The 24052-nt window shown below is 37.2% G+C and overlaps 1 protein-coding gene across 1 annotated transcript; it reads right to left on the reverse strand.

Annotated features, from left to right (window-relative positions):
• Window positions 1-783: 783 nt before the first annotated feature.
• Window positions 784-23902, reverse strand: LOC127844297 (nucleolar protein 9-like). Its single transcript, XM_052374393.1, has 10 exons — window positions 23738-23902; window positions 20209-20673; window positions 18973-19080; window positions 17969-18110; window positions 16663-16852; window positions 13363-13491; window positions 7519-7629; window positions 6586-6819; window positions 3355-3622; window positions 784-1396 (listed from the first exon to the last, which is right to left on the reverse strand). Exons 1-10 carry the CDS (start codon window positions 23841-23843, stop codon window positions 1347-1349), a joined length of 1803 nt encoding a protein of 600 aa, XP_052230353.1. The 5' UTR covers window positions 23844-23902; the 3' UTR covers window positions 784-1346.
• Between the last annotated feature and the right edge of the window lie 150 nt (window positions 23903-24052).

Raw genomic sequence — 24052 nt, forward strand, 5'->3', positions numbered from 1 at the left:
TTGCATCATTGATTGCAGTCCGCACAGGCTAATCAGGGACGACACTTTCCGCCTACTTGATTTTCGGTAAGGAGGGACTTCCTTGAAAATAAAAATACCATAAAAGCGGAAAGTGTCGTCCCTGATTAGCCTGTGCGGACTTCACAGGCTAATCTGGGATGACACTTTAAGCACATACATTAAGCCCAGTTTTCTCAGAACACGACTCCATTGTTTATACCCTCGGTATGAAGTAGGGGCATGTACTGAAATCACCACAGACTACTGTCAAGAGTGCCTATCTGTTCCTAGACCCACATTTTTGTGGACCAATTTATCAGTATAAAACATTCAAACTTGAATCCATTGTTCCTCATAATAGGAACTTGTGCAAAAGACATTTTAACAATTGGACGGTAATAATTAAAATGTTGTGATCCCTTTTAAAATTTCTAGATATATGCAACTTTGTCAAAAGAAGTTCTGCTAATAATGCTTTCATTGTAAAACATTCATATTTAAATGCATTGTTTCTAATGATATAGAATTGTTTATCAGTCTTTTTTGTTGTCATTTTTTAAAATTATAAGAGTTATGCCCTTTTATAAAACTTTAATAGAATATCTGCTGAATAAAGATTTTAGCAGCATTATAACCATAAAGATAATATCTGAAAACAAAAGGTCTAAACAGCATCCTGACCCTGGGTTAAAAGCTGCCCACACCAAGAGGTCATACATTTCATACCAACTTGCAAAGCAAAATAACTTTGAAATATTGTCCTTTGAAACCACAACGCACAAATGGTTTAATATTTTGTATGTAACACTAGTATTGTGCTCTTATATAAACATGTAGTCATATCATACCCTTAGGGGTCAAAACAGGGTCACACACTTTTGTAACAACTTGCTGCATGTTATGGCCTGCAATGTCAAGGAAAAATGGTGGGGTAGTTGCAATTGTTAGTAATAAGCCCATTCTGTGGAATTCCAGCGTTTCAACTGCTACAAAGTCAATAATCGTATCATTTGACAATATACCTCATTTTATGTGAACAGCAAAATAATATACTTATGTTTAAAGACAACTTTACAGTAAATGCTGCTGTTTTCTTCATCAAATACATTTAGATAAAATATTTACTTTATTTCATGCAAAACCTTTAACAATAGATCTTCATCAAGCTTACCAGCAACTTTCAATTTCAGTTTGGTTCAATATAATTGTTGAATACACAGTCAAATGAACATTTAACAAGAAATAATAATCATAAGGTACATGTAGCTGACTACTTGTATGGATTCAACTTTAAAAAAAAAAGATATTGAGGCGTAAGTTAAGATTAACATCCCTTTATTAACGAGCTATTGGTCTTTCTTCACTTTCCTTTTCTTCTGTTTTGGCTGTTTTACATCTGAAAAACAAAAAAAGTCATTTGATGTGTATGCGTATTTATGTACAGTACTACTAACATAAGAGGCAGCAAACATAACAATAAGAGCACCGCATAACGGGTGCCTACCCTCGGCTGCGGGTGCAGTTTTGAATAAATGAAAGCTTGTCGGAATTTTTTTTGAGGTCACAGTGAACTTGACCTTTGACCTAGTGACCCAAAAATGGGTGTGGCGTGTAGAACTTGTCAAGGTGCATATATATATATATGAAGTTTTAATGTTGTAGGTGGAAGCACTTTGATTTTAGAGCAATATGTGAAGGTTTTAGCACGACACAGACGTCGGACGACACGACGAGCTGGCTATGACAATACCTCGGGTTTTCTCAGAAAACAGCCGAGCTAAAAATTATATTCATAAGATGTTCAGTATCATACATTTTGTTTAATAAGATGTCAGCAAAGCAGTATACTTGGTTACACATAGCAGATCAGTAAAAAATGTTAAGACAAGGGCTGTTTGTAAAACATGCATGCCCCCCATATGGGCTGTCAGTTGTAGTGGCAGCCATTGTGTGAATACATTTTTTGGCACTGTGGCCTTGACCTTTGACCTAGTGACATGAAAATCAATAGGGGTCATCTGCGAGTCATGATCAATGTACCTATAAAGATTCATGATCCTAGGCGTAAGCGTTCTTGAGTTATCATGCCGAAATCATTTTTTCTATGTTGAGTGACCGTGACCTTGACCTTTGACCTAGTGACCTGAAAATCATTAAGGGTCATCTGCGAGTCATGATCAATGTACCTATGAAGTTTCATGATCCTAGGCATAAGCATTCTTGAGTTATCATCCGGAAACCATTTTACTATTTCGGGTCACCGTGACCTTGACCTTTGAACTCGTGACTTCAAAATCAATAGGGGTCATCTGCGAGTCATGATCAATGTACCTTTGAAGTTTCATGATCCTAGGCATGAGCGTTCTTGAGTTATCATCCGGAAACCATTTTACTATTTTGGGTCACCATGACCTTGACCTTTGACCTAGTGACCTGAAAATCAATAGGGGTCATCTGCCAGTCATTATCAATCTACCTACGAAGTTTCATGATCCTAGGCATAAGCATTCTTGAGTTATCATCCGAAAACCATTTTACTATTTCGAATCACTGTGACCTTGACCTTTGACCTAGTGACCTGAAAATCAATAGGGGTCATCTGCGAGTCAGGATCAATATACCTATCAAGTTTCATGATCCTAGGCCTAAGCGTTCTTGAGTTATCATCCGGAAACCATTTTACTATTTCGAATCACTGTGAGATTGACCTTTGACCTAGTGACCTGAAAATCAATCGGGGTCATCTGCGAGTCATGATCAATATACCTATCAAGTTTCATGATCCTAGGCCTAAGCGTTCTTGAGTTATCATCCGGAAACCATTTTACTATTTCGGGTCACAGTGACCTTGACCTTTGACCTAGTGACCTCAAAATCAATAGGGGGTCATCTGCGAGTCACGATCAATGTACCTATGAAGTTTCATGATCCTAGGCCCAAGCGTTCTTGAGTTATCATCCGGAAACCACCTGGTGGACGGACGGACCGACCGACATGTGCAAAGCAATATACCCCCTCTTCTTTGAAGGGGGCATAAAAAGTAAAGACATTTAAATGAAAGACTCAATGGTGTCTTTGTTTCCAACTGAGAACTGAATGCTGTCAAATAGCCATGTAGATTCTGTCAAACAAGAGGGCCATATTGGCCCTTAAGTGCTCACCCGAGTTCAATGTACACCAATTGTCATTAAGATTGGATACAAAATGTGGCCTATAGTGTGGCAACAAGCTAAAACTTTACGAAGCACATGACATTGGACGTAGATGGACCACAATAGCTCAACATAAGCACTTTGCCCTCAGGTAACCTTGACACAGAAACTTGTATTGAATAAATAATTGAAAAAAAGAAACCTGTTTCAGATCCTATAACATCTCTGAACATTTCTCGCTTCTTTTTATCTCCCTTCTGTAACATCGTCCAATCGTTTTTGCGCGTTTTAAAATGCTGCAGGGCAAAGTTCCGTACAATGTGACGTCCGAACATGTCGGACTTTAACCTGTCCTGTTTTTCCGCTAACTCCGTAGCGATGACTTCTCGAAGCTTCAGGGGAACATTCTTCCAGATAGACTCTAGAGTACGGCTGCCATTTTTGTGACAGGCAAGTTGAACCCAGCTGCCCTGTGAATCAGAATGTAAATAAATTTGAGGCATTTCATTTTATGAAAATTGTATGCAACTTTGTTTGGGTTCATTTCCGCAAACATTTACCTAAGTCATAATTAACCCTTTCCCACTCAGAAGCAAAGTGAAAATGGCTATGTGCAAATAGCATAAAACCAGAACAGGCTGCGATAAACGCGCAGTGTGCTCAGGTTTCATGAGGTTTGCTGCTCATCAGTAACTATGGGTTGGTAATGAAGCCTTTAAAACTTGAATACAGTAAGAAAGGTCTTTAATTAAATTTAACCTTCTTTGGGACTACAAATGCGTAAAAATACATATCTAAGTGGTAAAGGGGTAAGATGATTTTATAAAAGTCGTACTGATTTAAAAACAATCAAATTTTATTTACTTATACAAGACTAACCTTTACCTGTGGCTTCACATACATGTATGCAAGACAACACATATTTATTGGGTTGTATTGAGCCATCTTCTGTCACGTTTTTCAAACAGTTTGAAGTTAATTTGTGTCTAATATACGTTTAATCCTAGGTAGAGCTTTGTCTTGCATATGTGAAGCCTCAAGTAAAGGTAAAACATATATAAAACAAAATATTACTTCAAACTGTTTGAAAAACATGGCAGAAGATGGCTCTATACAACCCAATAAATATACAAGGTTGCAATTAACAAGAGTTTAGCAGTCGGAGACATATGGCCCCCAAACAGGGCTTTGAACAAGCGACCCCAATTTTAAAGGGTTCTTTTCACGGTTTGGTAAATTGACAAAATTGAAAAAAGTTGTTTCGGATTCGCAAATTTTTGTTTTAGTTATGGTATTTGTGAGGAAACAGTATTACTGAACATCTACCATAGTCCAATATAGCCATTATAGGTATCTTTTGACGATTTGAAAACCTAAAAATTATAAAGCATTGCAACGCGAAACGATTGAATAATTTGGAGAGTTCTGTTGTTGTCGTTAAAATTTTCGAAACTACGAATATTGCTTATATAAGGTATAAAATACTTTAGATGTGTATACCCGGCGGAATAGCCGAGAGGGCTTATGCGTTTTTACTTCAGATTTACTCCTGGACTCCAGGGGTCACTGGTTCGAGCCCTGGTACTGGCCACTTTTTTTCCTTTTTTAAATTTTATTCTTGATTTTTTACTGGAGCTTTTAAGATCCAATGTTTACATTTATCAATATAAAGCATTTAATGACAAACTTCAAAATATGCCAAAATCTGTGAAAAGGCCACTTTAATACCGGTCATCGACTGTCAAAGGCAAATGCACATGTGAAGAATCATACCAATCAGTTAATTCGTTGAAAAGTTACACGTATTGATTTGAAACAATGTTCATACTTATTGTTACCTTGACATTTGACCTAGTGACTCCTATAAAAATAGGGGTCATCTTCTGCCCAAGGCTAATACACATGAAAAGTGTCAGGCCAAATGGTCAATTCGTTGAAGACTTATTGACATTTATTGTGACCTTGACCTTTGACAAAGTGACCCCAATTACATTAGAGGTCATCTACTGTCTAAGGCCAATGCAAATGTGGAGTATCAAGTAAATCGGTCAATTCTTTGATGAGTTATTGATCGGAAATAATTTTCACACTGTGACAGTGACCTTTAACCCAGTGATCCCAATTTTAATAGGGTCATCTACTGTCCAAGGCCAACACACATGTGAAGTATCAAGCCAATCGGTCAATTCATTGATCAGAAACAAACTGGTCTACAAAAGACCGACAGACATCCAGAAAAACAATATACCCCCTCTTCTTCGAAGGGGGGCATAATAAATTAGTTGGTAGAACAAGAGTATAAACAGTTATTAACTCTAAAACACACAAATGTTAATAACCATTGCAATTCAATTCTCAACAAGTCTGCCTACTGGTTAGCTAGTATTTGTGGCACAGCAGCTTACTGGACGTTCTATTTATTAATTGTATTGTACCCTTAAAAACAATTCGCTTCTTCGAATACTTACAGACGCATGTTTTTTTAAAGTTGACTGCAGCGATTTGTTCATAGGCATGTATTAGTTACACAATTGGAATGTTAACAAATTTTGTCACATTTAAGCAAGACCTCCACGCTGGGGATATTTATAGCATGTCCAAAAGAAGTCACTAAACAAGGCCCGACCCGTGTTCTTGAGAATTTTGGTTGTCTGCTACAACCCAGGAGATTTCGATTGTTTATCCTCCTATACTCGTGTTTAACCAGAAAAATGATGTGGTCAACAGGATCTCCCTTGTATAAATGCCATGAAAGTCATCAATTAAAAAAAAATCATGGGAAATGGATATTCTGGTATTGGAAACAAACTGTAACTACCGATATTTAAACATGCAAAAGAAGACGTATTGCACTGTTAAATTAATACATTCATGTCATTTTAACTTTTCAGAAAAGAAAAGTATCATTTTAACTCAAATTTGTTTCCATTTACTCAAATTATATAATATCCAGAAAAATAATCCTGTACAGTGTAAAATACCCTCCCTTTCTGACCCAAACTACGTGCCTCGTACATACCGGTACACACATCAAAGAACTATTTTGTTTACATTCACTTGTAGATAACAAACCCAGGTTATATCAGTAAATTTGTAATGAAATATTTCTTATTAATGAACGAATCCGCTTCTGTCTGCCTTATCTGACTGACTGTCATTTCTGTGCTTACATTCACCATGTATTACTACAATCCATTAAAACAAAACTAAGACACATCCATGGAATACAGCGCTGATGGTCATTATTGACCATTTTCCACAACAATATAGGAATATACCCTTGTAATACAAAAAATGAGAATAACGGGTCACTTAACAAGGCAAAAATAAAGCATAAGATCTTTATTTAAATGTAAAACATTAAATGAAAATTCAAAAATATGAATTTCAGAACAGTTCAACACAAGCAAGGGAAAGTAACCGTAGCGCTCACAGCCATTTTCGAGACCAGTCCCTCCTTGGTTTTCTCCCTTATAGCGGCACTCCTAAGCGCTGCCTCCATCACGTGACTGCCACATGGGTCACACGCGAGCATCGACACCTCGCCCGGTTGCAAGTCAAGAAATCCGGTCTCCAGCATCTTTACCTTGCGGAAATTCACGAGGTGTTGAAGGAGCAGGGAGCCATGATAGTTCACCTTCCTGATTGCAGGACGTGCTGAAGTCTCCTAAAAAAACAACAACAGCCCAGCCGTTCTTTACCATGTACTAAGCTCCGTTTTATTCTTTTTACTTTCAATTTTAAATGTTGGTACACATTAAAGATTGGTACAAGGCTATACTTACTGCTTATATGCTTAACATTGATTGTTCAATTGTTGTAAATATCCATAATAGACACAATGTATATTTTAACCCTTTGCATGCTGGGAAATTTGTCGTCTGCTAAAATGTCTTCTGCTGAATTTCTAAAATTAGCATTTTCTTCGATTTTTTTCAAAGAATATTATCAGAATAGCAAACAGTTTGGATCCTGATGAGACGCCACGTTCTGTGGCATCTCATCTGGATCCAAACTGTTTGCAAAGGCCTTCAAAATCTGGTTCCCCAACTGAAAGGGTTAAGTACCATACAAGCAGGAAAAATAAAACAATCAGATAATGAAAACTACAAGAATATTCTTTTGATACAGCAACCAAGAAATGCCTTCATTAAGCTTTGCTTACCCTGCATCAGTGCCATTTGCCAAATTAGCAAATAGCTACAAATAACCAATTTGGCTAAAGAAAATTCTATTTTGCTATCTTTGTTCCTTTATACGTACCCATAAAATAAACAAAATAAGTCGAATTTTGCCAAAGAGTCAAATTTGTAAAAGAAAATTTTTAGCCAGGAGAAGCCCAGACGAAGATAAGCATCACACATACATCATGGCTACCACTATTGAAGTTGTCGTGTGTCGTGAATGCTGCCAGCAAGGCTACACAAGAAGTTCTTCGTTCCTCTGGCTCCCAGCACTGAAGGCCTGTCATCAGCATCTGCAATAAGCCTCTCATTATCATGTGTTCGCTTGTTTAGTGGGAACTGCTGTCATTTCAATAGTACAAGTCCTAACAAGGCGGTCAGTTCACCATCCCACACTTTTCCTGGGAGAGCTGATTTACTAGTACTGAGTGCTCATTCGCATCCCTTTAACACTTAGATACATATTTTGGACACATTTGTAGTCCCTTAGAAAGTTACATTCAATAAAATACCTTTCTTACTAAATTCAAGTTTTAAAGGCTTCATTTCCAACCCTTATTTACTGACGAGTAGCAAACAGCATAATACCTGAAGAGACTGCGAGTTACTCACAGGCTGTACTGGCTTTATGCTGGTTGCAAAAGCCATTTTCACTTTGCTTCTTATGGGGAAAAGGGTTACGACAGTAACTGACAACTGCCCAACTAGAATCAGAGGTAGGGGGAGAATGTGCATAGAAAGGATTACATAACAAGAGCACTGCATAGCGGGTGCCAACGCTTGGCTGTGGGTGCATTTTGATTTTAGAGCCTATGGTTTTATATTAGATGTCAATGACCTTGAACTTTGACCTAGTGACCCAAAAATTTGGTGTTGCATGTAGAACTCATCAAGGTGCAGCTACATATGAAGTTTCAAAGTTGTTGGTGGAAGCACTTTGATTTTAGAGAGTTAAGGTTTTAGCCAACGCGGACGGCAGATGCCGGACGACGAGCTGGCTATGACAATACCTCGGGTTTTCTCCGAAAACAGCCAAGCTAAAAATGGGGATTGAACCTGCCATCCTTGCATTTGCTATTGTAATCCAGTGTCCTACCAACTAAAGTAGCTGGCTAAGTAGAATAGTGTTTAACTCATAGGCTGTTGTTCACAGACATTTGCTGATTTCAGAACATGTGCTCTTTTCAATAAATGCAGATGCTCCCCTAGTGGAAGCCTTGTTCAAAAGTAGGGCAAGGTCAAAATAAGATCAGTTGATGTATGTTCATACTGTAAACAAGAAACCGTCGGAGACGGGTGATGCTCCCCAAAGTTTTTTTTGTCACAATATTGCACTATATATTCAGATAAAAGGAAACGTATTGAGGGCACAGTAGTTGGGGAGACAATAATTTTTTTAAAGAAAATTTCAAAGGTCCATAACTCTGTGAAAAACCATCCGACCAGAACCCGCTGATAATATGCACATCTCCTCTTGGTAGTGAAGCTTCCCATAAAGTTTCATTGAATTCCGGTCATTAGTTGCTGAGAAATAGCCCGGACAGAAGAAGCGGCGACTATATGCTCCCCCCAAAATAAATTTTGGGAGAGCATAAAAATCGTCATCCATTCTAGAATCAAAGATTTGTACTAGCATTATTGATGTTAAATAAAAAGTGTTATTTCCCGTTCATCTTGTATAGACAAATTGACAAAGGAACAAACATATCATCAAACAAACAAACTCACAGGCTTCCCCTAAATATAATACTGAAAAGCTCATTTTGCAATTTATCAAGTACAGCATCAGAATTTTATTTAAATGTAAAAATGGTATTTTGGTATTGCAAGAAGCTATGGGTAAAATACCCATAGCGCATTAAACCAGGTTTTGACGCAGATATACATGAGGCCTAAATGTGTGTTTGCCATTCCAAGAATCATGCATAAACCTGAAATCACTATGAATGTTTATTCAAAGTTTTATATCATATCTTATGTACCTGTACTTTTTAAGCTATTTCAGTTTTTGTTTACAGACGGATGGACAAACAAACAGAGGGATAAAAAGCAACTATAAACTCATAGACCAATAATTATCCAAGTTTAACCCATTGATGCCTTGTGGACTCTCCCATCGTTCTAAATCGGATCAATTTATTTACATAAGAGGGCCAAGATGGCCCTAGTTCGCTCACCTGAGAGGAGTCGGTTCATTCAATCTTTACCAAATGTCAAACCTGACCTAGATATTGTCCAGACAAACATCCAGGTCAAGTTTCATCATTATTTCTTGCGAGTCATGATCAATGTACCTATGAAGTTTCATGATCCTAGGCGTAAGCATTCTTGAGTTATAATCCGGAAACCATTTTTCTAAGTTGAGTCACCGTGACCTTGACAGCCATTGTGTGAATACGTTTTTTGGCACTGTGACCTTGACCTTTGACCTAGTGACCTGATAATCAATAGGGGTCATCTCCGAGTCATGATCAATATACCTATGAAGTTTAATGAACCTAGGCATTAGCGTTCTTGAGTTATCATCCAGAAACCATTTTACTATTTCAGGTCACCGTGACCTTGACCTTTGACCTAGTGACCTGAAAATCAATAGGAGTCATCTGCGAGTCATGATCATTGTACCTATGAAGTTTCATGATCCTAGGCATAAGCGTTCTTGAGTTATCATCCAGAAACCATTTTACTATTTCAGGTCACCGTGACCTTGACCTTTGACCTAGTGACCTGAAAATCAATAGGAGTTATCTGCCAGTCATGATCAATGTATCTATGAAGTTTCATGATCCTAGGCATAAGCGTTCTTGAGTTATCATCCGGAAACCATTTTACTGCTTAGGGTCACCGTGACCTTGACCTTTGACCTAGTAACCTGAAAATCAATAGGGGTCATCTGCGAGTCATGATCAATGTATCTATGAAGTTTCATGATCCTAGGCATAAGTTATCTTGAGTTATCATTCGGAAACCATTTTACTATTTCGGGTCATCGTGACCTTGACCTTTGACCTAGTGACCTGAAAATCAATAGGAGTCATCTGCGAGTCATGATCAATGTACCTATGAAGTTTCATGATCCTTGGCATAAGCGCTCTTGAGTTATCATCCGGAAACCATCTGGTGGACGGACAGACCGACATGAGCAAAACAATATAGCCCCTCTTCTTCGAAAGAGGAGGGGGGCATAATGAGAAAACTGCCCCCCTCCCAGCAGCCATGTTATTCAACTGACCGGAACCATTTTTGAACTCAACGCTCGTATCAAGGAAACAAATGTTCTGAGCAAATTTCATGAAAATTGGGCCAAAAATGTGACTTCTACTGTGTTCACATGTTTTCACTATATACATTTAGAGAAAAATGCCCCGCCCACTGGCGGCCATGTTTTTTCACCGATCCCGACCATTTTCAAACTCGTCCAAGATATCGATAAAACCAATGTTTTGACCAACTTTCATGATGATAGGGCAAAAATTGTGACTTCTAGAGTGTTTACAAGGTTTCTCTATAGCCAAATACCGTAGGGAAAACTGCCACTATATACATATAGAGAAAAATGCCCCGCCCACTGGCGGCCATGTTTTTTCACCAATCTCGACCATTTTCGAACTCGTCCGAGACATCAATTGAACCAATGTTTTGACCAACTTTCATGATAATTGGGCAAAAATTGTGACTTCTAGAGTGTTTACAAGGTTTCTCTATAGCCAAATAAGGAAAACTGCCCCGCCCACTGGCGGCCATGTTTTTCAAGGGATCGGAACCACTTTTAAACTCAACCAAGATATCATTATGACAAACATTTTGACAAAGTTACATGAAGATTGGGCATGAAATGTGACTTCTACAGTGTTTACAAGGTTTTTCATTTTTTTGAACTAGTGACCTAGTTTTTGACCCGACACAACCCAGTTTCGAACTCGGCCGAGATTTCATTGGGACAAAGAAATGTGGCCTCTAGAGTGTTTACGAGCAAATGTTAACGGACGGAGGGAAGGACATACGATGGACAAAGACCTGTCACAAAAGCTCACCTGAGCAATCATGTGAGCTAAAAATTAAGGATGTCTAGTATATTTATTTCTGTATTTAGAACATTTCTTACAGAAATTCCTTTGAGCAAACAGCGTAGACCCTGAGACGCCGCATCATGTTTGCCAAGGACTTTTTCTAGACACTAGGCATAAACGGGTTAATTTTATAGTTTATATTCTTTTCCCTCTATTTTAAGCTACTCACCTTTGACCACTTGCTACACATAAAACTATAGTAACTTAAAACTTACTTCACTTTTCTTTTTAATTATCACCACATTCAGTTTTGCGGACATATGAACTGCGGACATATGAACTGCGGACAGATGAACTGCGGACAGATGAACTGCGGACAGATGAACTGCGGACATATGAACTGCGGACATATGAACTGCGGACAGATGAACTGCGGACATATGAACTGCGGACATATGAACTGCGGACAGATGAACTGCGGACATATGAACTGCGGACAGATGAACTGCGGACATATGAACTGCGGACAGATGAACTGCGGACATATGAACTGCGGACAAATGAACTGCGGACATATGAACTGCGGACATATGAACTGCGGACAGATGAACTGCGAACAGATGAACTGCGGACATATGAACTGCGGACATATGAACTGCGGACATATGAACTGCGGACATATGAACTGCGGACAGATGAACTGCGGACATATGAACTGCGGACATATGAACTGCGGACAGATGAACTGCGAACATATGAACTGCGGACAGATGAACTGCGGACAGATTAACTGCGGACATATGAACTGCGGACAGATGAACTGCGGACATATGAACTGGGGACATATGAACTGCGGACATATGAACTGCGGACATATGAACTGCGGACAGATGAACTGCGGACATATGAACTGCGGACAGATGAACTGCGGACATATGAACTGCGGACAGATGAACTGCGGACAGATGAACTGCGGACATATGAACTGCGGACAGATGAACTGCGGACAGATGAACTGCGGACATATGAACTGCGGACAGATGAACTGCGGACATATGAACTGCGGACAGATGAACTGCGGACAGATGAACTGCGGACAGACGAACTGCGGACAGATGAACTAAGACAGATGAACAGCGGACAGATGAACTGCGGACAGATGAACTGCGGACATATGAACTGTCATCAGTCTAGCAGATGAATACTTCAATACCTATTTTATTACTAGTAGTATTAGCCATTTAAGCTCCATGAGAGACTTATTTAGCTACCAGAACTGTATTTTTTTCATACACATGCATACCTGGATGATACTTTAGTGACCTAAGAATATTTGTTTGGTATACCCAAACAGTGAGGGCAAACCTATAGTCCACATCAGTGAAACAGTAAAAGGGGACATAAAAGCAGTGTATAATATTTTGAACAAGAGATGTGTTTGTCAAAAACACAATGCCCCCTATTGCGCCGCTTTGAAGCCATATATTTGACCTTTGACCTTGAAGGATGACCTTGACCTTTCACCACTCAAAATGTGCAGTTCCATGAGATACATATGCATGCCAAATATCAAGTTGCTATCTTCAATAATACAAACGTTATTGCAAAACTTTAACCAAGGTTAAAGTTTTGGGACAGACAGACAGACAGACAGACAGACAGACAGACAGACAGACAGACAGAGACAGACAGACAGGACAAAAACAATATACCCCCGATCTATCGATCCGGGGGCATAAAAAGGGGGCATAGCTTGTTAATGTAACTTGCTAAAACTTCAAACCATAAGGAACAAATTCCCGTAAGTTTGAATAATGTACCGGCATGTTAAAAAGTGCGGGAGAACATGTGGAGGCTAGTCTGTGTCTAAAGACAGACTGACAGAAAATCAGATGGACATCACAAAACGCCCATGGTGATTCTAGTATACCCCTTTATAATTAAAATGTATAAAATCACATACACAAAAAGGTATGTTAAGATTTTCACCTTAAGCAAACATTACGTATTACTCACCTGCAGGATGCTGTCCTGTTTACATGTGAGTTTCTCTGCAGTTTCCACCACGGCAACCAGGACACCATAGTTACGAGCGTCTAACACAGCAGAAATACAGTTGTTCAGCTCATCAACAACTGATTTGAACTGCAGTAAGAATCACAAGATCATATGTCAGTTAAGTCTGTTTTGTTTTGTTCAAAATTTGCTCCTTTACCAATAAAACAAGAGGGCCATGATGGCCCTGTATCGCTCCACTGTTTTTTTATGCGAACAAAAATCAACATTTTTTCTCACAGCTTCGTGACCCAATTTCCGATGGTCTGTATAAACATTGATTTCCAAAACATAAAAATAAATAGTTGTGTATCTGCTTACATATGATAAACATCTCATATGCTTCAAAAAGTAAAGATAATGTCTACAAACCGACGCAAAAAGACTTGATTCCCATGCATGCATGTAGGTTTGTTGTCGTTGTTGTGACCTTGGAACTAATTATGTAAACAACGTCTTAGACTGGTCCGCGCATATGCAGAAATGTTTTCAATCGTGCTTTTGAACTGATGGGTTATCATATTAACGGCAAAAAAAACTTATAAATTTAATTTCTTTGTAGATATGGGATGATTAAGTACCAAATGCCATTCTCGACCTTCCAATAGACCATAACTCCTTCTGAAGAGTTTGTTTTCGTTTTGAAATCAGGGCTTCTGGTTTCAAAAAGCAGAAATTGCTCATGATGAGCAATTTCTCCTTTTATCACTAATCTCTTTCAATTTGGGGCAGTCCAAAATGTGTCGTTTGGTAAAGGGTTAACATTAATGGATAGTTAACATGTTGGTCTACCTTTCACGCTCGACATGTATGCATTTATCTCTTATAATTACAAAGTTATTCCATGTGTATTTTGATAAACTTTTAGTTTGAGAAGAAAATAGTTTATTCATCCCATAATGAATAAATAGCAAAAACGCATAAACATGCAAAGTTCAACAACTTCCTGTGGCCATGTTTTTTGACGAATCAAATTTTCTTGAACAACTTTTTAATGGGAGCCTTCAAGGGATAAATTTGGCCCCAGGGGCATTATTTGAACAAACTTGGTAGAGAACTATAAGATGTCACTACATACCAAATTTGGTAGCCCTAGGCCCAATGGTTATGGACAGAAAGATTTTTAAAGTTTGCACAAAAGAGGCTATATATAAGCATATGTTCAGTTTTGTGACCCCCGGGGCAAGGTCAAATTTGAGCCCAGGGGAATAATTTGAACAAATTTGGTAGAGGACTATTAGATGTCACTACATACCAAATTTAGTAGCCGTAGGCTCTATAATTATAAACAAGAAGATTTTTAAAGTTTGCACAAAATAGGCCTTATTTAAGCATATTTTCATATTTGTGACCCCCGGGGCAAGGTCAAATATGACCCCAGGGGCATAATTTGAAACAACTTGGTAGAGAATTTTAAGATTTTAATACATACCAAATTTGGTATGAATACTAGTAGGCCCAATTATTATGGACAAGAAGATTTTTAAAGTTTGCGCAAAATAGGCCCAATATAAGCATATGTTCAATTTTGTGACCCCTGAGGGAACGGTAAAAAATTTGATCCCAGGGGCTTAATTTGAACAAACTTGGTAGAGGACTATTAGATGTCACTACATACCGAATTTGGAAGCCCTATGCCATACAGTTATGGACAAGATTTTTAAAGTTCGCACAAAATAGGCCTTATTTAAGCGTATGTTCATTTTTGTGAACCCCGGGGTAGGGTCAAATTTGACCCCAGGGGCATAATTTGAACAAACTAAGTAGAGAACAATTAGATGTCACTACATACCGAATTTGATAGCCCTATGCCATACGGTTATGGACAGGAAGATTTTTAAAGTTTGCACAAAATAGGCTTTATATAAGCATATGTTCATTTTTGTGACCCCCGGGGCAGGGTCAAATTTGACCCCAGGGGCATTATTTGAACAAACAAAGTAGAGAACTATTAAATGTCACTACATACCAAATGTGGTAGCACTAGGCCCAATGGTTATGAACAAGAAGATTTTTAAAGTTTGCACAAAATAGGCTTTATACAAGCATATGTTTATTGACCAATTTATTGAGCCCGGGGCGGGGTAAAATTTAACCCCAGGGGCATAATTTGAAAGAGGTTCACCCCAGGAACATTTGTGAGAAGTTTTATCAGAATTGGACTTTTAGTTTAGGAGAAGAAAATGTTTAAAGAAAAAGTTAACGCACGGACGCACGCACGGACAAAGGACCATGACATAAGCCCCGCTGACCTCTGGCCAGTGGAGCTAAAAATAAAATATTGTTCTCAAATAACTTTAACTACAAAATATTCCCAATCGAAAGTTTTAACAAATATTTTTTTGGAAAAGATTCATTTCCCTATTCAGCTCTGTAAGACTAAAGTTGAATCTAAGTAAATATAATTTTCAAAACATTTTATTCTAAATATTGAAGTATTTGTTAGCAAAACAAACAACAACACCAATTGCCCAAGTCAAATTGACATGATATTTCCTAATTCAAAGGGCCCCATTCCCAAAATAGTGCAATACTAAACACAATGCAGTGTATGTCCATATTTTATGCACTTTTACCTAATGATTAGTACTGATACAAATTACCTATGAATTCATTAAAGTGCCTAATAACAGTGTCATGCACATCATACATTATATCTATTTATAGTATCACTAAGAAGTTAACAATTAGCAATAATGATACCAAATAATGTTATTTGAAGGGAAAACAAGAGATGTGTTTGTCAGAAACACAATGCCCCCTTCTGCCCCGCTTTGATTAAAAAAATATTTTTTTATCATTTGGCAGGTTCAGATAATTATCTCCCTTTGAAGCTTATTACTTCCCTTGGATTGGTTTTTTGACCTTTGACCTTGAAGGATGACCTTGACCTTCACCACTCAAAATGTGCAGCTCCGTGAGATACACATGCATGCCAAATATCAAGTTGCTATCTGAAGGGACATAGAAGTTATGAGTATTTTTCAAAACCTAAACGCAAAACCTAAGCGCAAAGAGTGACGGAAAGACAGACAGACAGATGGTCCGATCACTATATGCCCTCCTTCAGGGGCATAAAAAACAAGCAAATAATTAAAACACTAATTAAAAGTAATATTTTTTTACAAAGAAATTTGACATACTCACATTCCAAACATTAAACATACCAAATAACATTTTCTTACAAGTTACAACACAGACAATTATAGAGCTTGACATAAGTACGTTCCTTTGCTACAGTTAAAAAGCACCAATACATACTATGTCTTTATCCCTGCACTTTCTGATGAATGTCTGCAGCACATAGTTTGCAGATGCGTGGGTAGCAAACTGCAGTAACCTGTTGTGAAACAGCCTCTCAAACAGCTTCCTGAAGAGCTCCTCAGAACACAGACCGATTATCTGCTCCACCAGGAACGACCCTATACTGTCAGCAGCAACTGGCGGCAAACTAGAGAAGGAGATAACATTACAGCTTTGTATCAATAAATTATTAAACACCATTTGATCTTTTGGTTTGATGTTGTTTTGTATGTTTGTCGAAGAGCTTGACGAAAATTTGTTGAAATACGTTTAAACCTAGTTATTTGAGCTTAATTGGATCAAAAGCCTAATGCTTATTTCAACACTCTTGAGTCTTAAGTCTTCAGTCTGTAACCTGTTGAAAGCCAGTTTTTGTTTGGTGCCTTTAGGGAAAATCTACCACAGTGGGGATCGAACCTCTCACCTACGGGTTGTTATGCCAAAACTAAATTCACCACGCCACGGCAACCTTACTAAGTTATGAAAAAATAAGTTTACCCTCAAGAGCTATTTATCAATTAATTAGCTAACACCACACCAACCAATCATTGCATTCTCAGGATTTAAAAAAATGTTTTTGGAATAGTTCCAACATTTTTTTTTTTCTTTATGCAATCATGCCTGATAATTTACTACTGCTAATTGTATATGCTAGTAAACCTCTATCTCATCAAATAAACTCTGCTTTCTATGCAACCGGAATGATGAACATTTATTCAACCATATTGGACAGTACCATGAACAACACTTATGGAATCATGTACTACATTTGACCAAAAAGAAACAGTTTTGTTGCGCATTATGTCATGTCATGCAATATTCTTTCCTAGAGTAAAAGAAAATATAAGCAACCCTGCTTCAGAATTGAAATGATGCAGATACGGTTACCAAGTTGACTTGAACATAGATCAAATGTCACCATTGACCTCATCTTCATTTATAAAATGAAATAATTTGCAATCGCAATATTGCTATTGTCAAAAGCTGCAATACTGTGAATATGTTGACCACAAATTGTGTATGCACTTTCTTTAGTTAAAAAAAGGTTTGCTGAGACTTCTCTCTTTTCTTTCATAAAAACTAAACAAAAGAATCTAATTTGTACATAATTTACAGCAATTTCTAGTTTAAATATTTGTGAATGCTTACAGATTGTACAAAGAGGGTATACCATCAATAATAAACTCAGACAAAGCACAAAATAAATAATTTGATGATTGTGTTCAACTTTATATTCAGCAGTTTAAAAGTACAGTTCACATACTTGACCTGTTCCACATCGTCCTTGATCCTTGACCTTTTGATGACCTTATTAATTGCCTTTTGACAAAGTTCAGTGTTGGCTTTATTGAGCACCAAGAGTAGAGTCTGCAGGATGGGATTAGCGTTGCTTTCTGTGATGTAAACTGAAACCATAAATATATATTTGTTTACACTCAGTTTCATATCCAGTAGTGAGTAGGGATAATAGTAAATAGACACACAAATTTATAGGGTTTGAAAAGGCCCTTTAAGGTAAAAATTATCAGGAAATAATGATAATTCTTTTTTTCCAATAATTCTTTTGGTAGAAGCGCTGCATATACAAGGGTCAGAATTTGTGAACTCAGACTTTAAAAAATTTATGAAAAAGAATGGAGTTGATTTTTTTACAACACAGAATATATCAAAAGCCAATTACGCGGAGAGAGTTATTCGTACATTGCGTAGTATGATGTATTTTGAAAGAAAGGTGTTAACAGTTTTCAAAAATTTCAATTGACCCAAATTGTAGATTTTTACTAGGTCCTCAAATATACACCAAATGAAACTTCAGCTGTACCAGCAGGCTGAAAATTATACTATGGACTAAATAATTGAATATGAGCTACAGGTGTATGCCCTGAGAATACAATGCTTTATGCATAAAGTTTCATCCCAGATTAGACTATGCAGTCTGTACAGGTTGATCAGGGATGACGCTTTTCACTTTGATGGAGGAATTTTCTTTAAAGGAATATCCAGTTTAAATGGAAAGTATCATCCCTGATAAGCCTGTGCAGACTTCACAGTCTAATCTGGGAAAACTCTTTACACATATGTATTTAGCCCCATTTTTCCACAGCCAGGCTCATGTATAGAAGACAAACATTATTTACAAAGACAAGTAATATAATTTTTAAATGTTTATTAGACTTGTAAAAACTCTCTTTTAACAATTGTTCATTATACATAGTTTACATTACAAAAATTCAGTAAACCTGATAATCAAAAAACTTAATTTTTTACCACCAAAATTGTCCAGTCTAAAAATAGTTTTGTACACAAATTTCAACTGCTTCCGAAATGCTGCTGGCACATCAAAGTCTTGGAAGTGAATATCCTTCTGTTTCCTGTCTAAAAAAAAGTCACAGTAGTTTATTAAGTGGAACAAAGAATTATTCACAGCTAACTGAAACTTTTACTGAAGAATAAGAAATCGTAAAAGATATTGATCATGCATGTGTATTTCAAAGTTTATGAGGCCTTCTCTGCTTGCAGCTGCATTACATGTATGTGTGGACCCGGACCCATATTCACCAAGAAATTCTTAGACTTAAGTCTAAGAATAAAGAATATTCTTTAAATTAATATATTCAAGAATTGCTTGAATTTTTAGTCAAACTTGGCATTAAACACCTCTATCTTTATCATTCTTCATGTAGAACGTATTGTTAATCACATAATCACCAGCGAAGGCCTGTTTATATTCAAACACTGAACCCATTTTTCTTGGTTCAAAGTCTGTTCTTTATTCTTAAGTCTAAGAATGGATTGGTGAATACGGGTCCCGGAGTGTGTCCCAGCACTCCTTCCTAATTAACTTAGAAGACTCAAGAAAATTTGGGATGACTTTTGAATTATATCTGAAATATCTAGCTTTTTAGTTGTTTATGACTTTTTTTCAATTTAATGTTGTATTGTGCAGGGATATCATAAACAGTATCTTTGGGACACTCCTCCTGTCCAGTATGGTGAACACAAACCAAACTCATATAATCAATGTCTGCATTTAACAATACATATGGAAGTATATTTCGAATTGTGAAGGTCTTTTAAGTTTAAAGTAAAAGTGTGTTTTTTTTCCTTCAAATTTTGGTCCGGTACAGGGACCCATTCCCAAGGGAAAACAGTATATGTTTTTCCCAAATGGGACCTACAAATTCCCAATTGCAAGTTTCCGAAATTTAGTATTTGTTTTACTAAGAATCAACATTTAATTCATCCCAAGTCAAGCTCTGTAAATTGAACTTAAATTAATATAATATTGAAATCACATGTAATGTCAATTTTAAAGTAGTTCTTAGCATAAAATCATAAACACTTATTTCATATTAGTGAAAACGACACCATTTTTCCCAATCCAAAGGGACCTGGCCCCATTCTCAAAATGGTGAAAAAAAAACACACTGTGCAAATTACAACATCTTGTCATGATTATTATGTCTATTACAAAATTCAAGAAACAAAAAATCTAAACCATACCTGGTTCATTCTTTTTTGAGTAATTTCTTGATCCTTTACTTTTCAAAATCTTTTCATCAACAAATGTCCCACCAAGGATTTGAAGCATAGACCTGACTATATGTGACATGTGAGTGTGCGTTAAACACTTCTCCAAATTGTTCAATATGTGCTCACAAAGACTTAAAATCTTTAGAATGAGTTGGTCCTCAGATGAATCTTCACTGCAGTTATCAATGTCAAACTGCGAAACCTGTTCAGCAAACAGTTTGGGTGAGACCAGTACACATTTTTGTACCACATGACTTGCAGAAGAATCATTGCACACCGCATCCCAATCAGTTGCAAAAATCTGCAGGAGTGATGCAACATTTGCGCATGATGCATGATTGATCAGCAGTTCAATTATAGCACTGGTTTCTGGGTGTTTGCAGACTGCAACAGCTTCTTGGGTTAGCTGACTGAAGATGTTATCAATAACTTGGACTGAAATGGAAATGAAAGACGCTTACCATAAGTTACCACGTATAACAAGCAGTGTTTTACCTCCAAATTTCAAATAAAACAAGATGTGTTTGTGAAGCAATATGTCCCCATATATTTGACCTTTGACCTTGAAGGATGACCTTGACCTTTCACCACTCAAAAGGTGCAGCTCCATGAGATACACATGCATGCCCAATATCAAGTTGCTATCTTCAAAACCGGTATTGCAAATGTGTACATAAAATGAGCGATTTTCACCCATATATTTGACCTTTGACCTTAAAGGATGACCTTGACCTTTCACCACTCAAAATGTGCAGCTCCATGAGATACAAATGCATGCCAAATATGAAGTTGCTATCTTCAATATTGCAAAAGTTATGGCAAAATGTTAAAGTTGGAGCAAACAAACAAACAAAGCAACAAAACAACAGACAGGGCAAAAAACAATATGTCCCCCCACTATAGTGGTGGGGGACATAAAAAGCTTGTGCACGTTATACACTGATACAACGCTATCCTGGCTGCTACATTGCAAAACTTTGTTATGGTATCGTTAATAATCAAAATGAACGTCATTTTTACTTTCCAGAAAACTAAAACCTATAATCTTACAGACTAAAGGGGCCGTTGCCAAAACAACAAGAAGTCATTACTGGTAGATATGAACCGGTTAAAAGAAGTTTTGGGCAAAAATAAATTTGTTTGAATAAAGTTGCCGACATTTCTTTGTTTGTGTTTTTACACTTCTTCATTGATGAATTCCGATGGGGACTGTTGTCGACATAGCGGAGAGCAGGCAAAGGTAGGTGTGAACGACGTCTTTTATGCGGGTATCGGTAGTTGTGAAAGTGCGTCTTTTTGCACTTCATAATTGATTTCCAGCTTAAATTGAGTAATTTGTGCCACAACTTGTTGAGAGGCTAATTGAAATTTGAGACACTAATATACACGTGAGAATGTGAAAATATGTAATTGCATTTTGTGTGTATAAATATTGAACGTTCAATAGTGGTGTTATAAACATGCGTTTGCAATTGTCTGAACGCAACATCAGACATTGACAGAAGACCACTCTAGACAACGGCAAAAGAACCACAAAGACAACAACAGCCCTTTTTAAAATTGTCAAATATAGTGCTATGCAACCCATGCTCCTGAGTATATAAATGCTTCTTCGTTGAAGAGTGCAAATTTAAACTTTCCAATGACCCGGATTAATGATTGCACAATATAACAAGAGTGCCAAACTGTCACAAGATATGCCCGTTCGAAGGTTTTGGACACCATGCTCAATGCTTGAAATGCACTAAGTAACCTCGAGACCTAGTTATTGACCCGGCATGACCCATATTTGAACTTGACCTAGATATCATTTAGACGTAACATCTGACTAAATTCGGTGAAGATCAGATGAAAACTACTTCAATTAGAGAGCGGACACCATGCTAAATGCTTGAAATGCACTAAGTAACCTCGTTTTAGACCTGGCATGACACATATTCGAACTTGACCTACATATCATCTAGACACAACTTCTGACCAAATTAGGTGAAGAGCAGATGAAAACTACTTCAATTAGAGAGCAGACACCATGCTTAATGCTTGAAATGCATTAAGTGACCTCTTGACCTAGTTTTTGACCCGGCACGACCCATATTTGAACTTGACCTACATATCATCTAGACACAACTTCTGACCAAATTTGGTGAAGATCGGGTGAAAACTACTTCAATTAGAGAGCGGACAACATGCTTAATCCTTGAAATGCACTAAGTGACCCCGTGACCTAGTTTTTGACCCATATTCGAACTTGACATAGATATTGTCTAGACAAAACTTCTGACCAAGTTTGGTGAAGATCGGATGAAAACTATTTGAATTAGAGAGCGGACACTGCTGTGGACGCCGCCCACCAAGGGTGAAACTATAATACGTCCCGTTTTTAAAAACGGGCGTTCAAAAATGGAAGCCATTTTCCATCCGATTTTCAGGTCTTGAACTCTGTTATGGCTATAAAAAATCGCATGCGCGTTATACATGGGGGCACGCTATACAAGGTAACTTACGGTTACTTATTTTGACACACCAGAAACCCAAGATTCATCTCACTATCCACTTCATGTTGCAAGGCTGAAGGTTCACCATGCTTTCTTGTTAAATTTTAGGCTTATTAAAACCCCAGAAAATAAGCTAAATTTTAATTTGTTTCAGAGGCTAGTTGCAATAATTCAACACTCAGCTTTATACCGGTAACCCTGCAAAATTTGATCTGAAATGCAAGGGCTAAGGAACACTGAAACTGTAAAAACTTATCCATGTGTACCTGTCAAAACCACAAACCAATGATTTATTTTTTTTTACTTTGTTTTTTGTAATGCACTCTATATCCACCTCATTCCACCATCATGGAAATCTCTCAAAATGTTGCAGACTTAAAGTGCCGCTATTGGTTAGGTTGCAGTACACCAATCTTTTTCACATGGTAATTTATGATGAAATCAAAGATGTTAATGCTTTTCAAATATTTGAACTGTTCCAAATTTCAACTTAAAAACGTAAAAAATGTAAATAATGTTTTGAAACATTGTCGTTTTATTAAGGGTGCATGCAAAGGATAGTGTCCGTATGTTGTAATTCAGGTAACTTTGTGCTTTTGAAGTGTATTCATCGCTTTCCTTAATTGGTCACAAACAATGTCTGTTTAGTGATGTGCACTGATCAGCTGCGGAGAACTGCCATTGTGTTTATGAAGAGGTGCATATGGACTCCCAGAGCCGTCACAGCAAAAATTATCAAAAGCTCTGAGAGTCCGTTTGTATAGACTAGTCCGTTTGTATAGACTATTTCCGAGGCTAGCAATGCATTTTAGTGTTTTAGTAAATCGATTGCAATTACAAATATTTGGTGATTGAGTCACGGTGTAGGCATACATTGCTGTATATTTTTTTACTGATAAGAATACAGACATTCATGATGTGCAATGCCATTTTAAACGTCAATTAACGTCCGAATATATTGTCGTGTCCGAATATATATATAATTATAATAACAAAAATCATACCATCAATTGAATTGTCATCCTGTAAAACTTCTTTAATACGTTTGTAGTAATTTAAAGTATCTTCGGTCAACGTTTTAAATCGAGACTGTTTGCCTTTAAAACTCATTTTTCTACAGCCAAAATGTAGCACGTGTTATTGTTTATTTTGATAAAAGCGGAAGCTATTCTTTCATTACATTCACCCGATTTTCGAATAATCATTTCAAAGGAAAACTATTAACTAACACTGAAATATCAGCAATGAAATAAAAAAATGAAATAAAAAATATAGAGAATATTTTTCTTATCGTTTTATGTATTATTTCAATGTATTTT

The sequence above is a fragment of the Dreissena polymorpha genome, chromosome 9 (assembly GCF_020536995.1).
Source record: "Dreissena polymorpha isolate Duluth1 chromosome 9, UMN_Dpol_1.0, whole genome shotgun sequence".
NCBI lineage: Eukaryota > Metazoa > Mollusca > Bivalvia > Myida > Dreissenidae > Dreissena > Dreissena polymorpha.

Bases quoted from the DNA above. Each gene is read 5' to 3' on its own strand.
- LOC127844297 (XM_052374393.1), bottom strand. From the start codon at position 23,843: ATGAGTTTTAAAGGCAAACAGTCTCGATTTAAAACGTTGACCGAAGAT. The intron at 19,081-20,208 runs GTATGGTTTAGA...ACTTTTTTTTAG, and splicing joins CTCAAAAAAGAATGAACCAG to ACAGGAAACAGAAGGATATT. The intron at 18,111-18,972 runs GTAAAAAATTAA...TTATGGTTTCAG, and splicing joins TAGACTGGACAATTTTGGTG to TTTACATCACAGAAAGCAAC.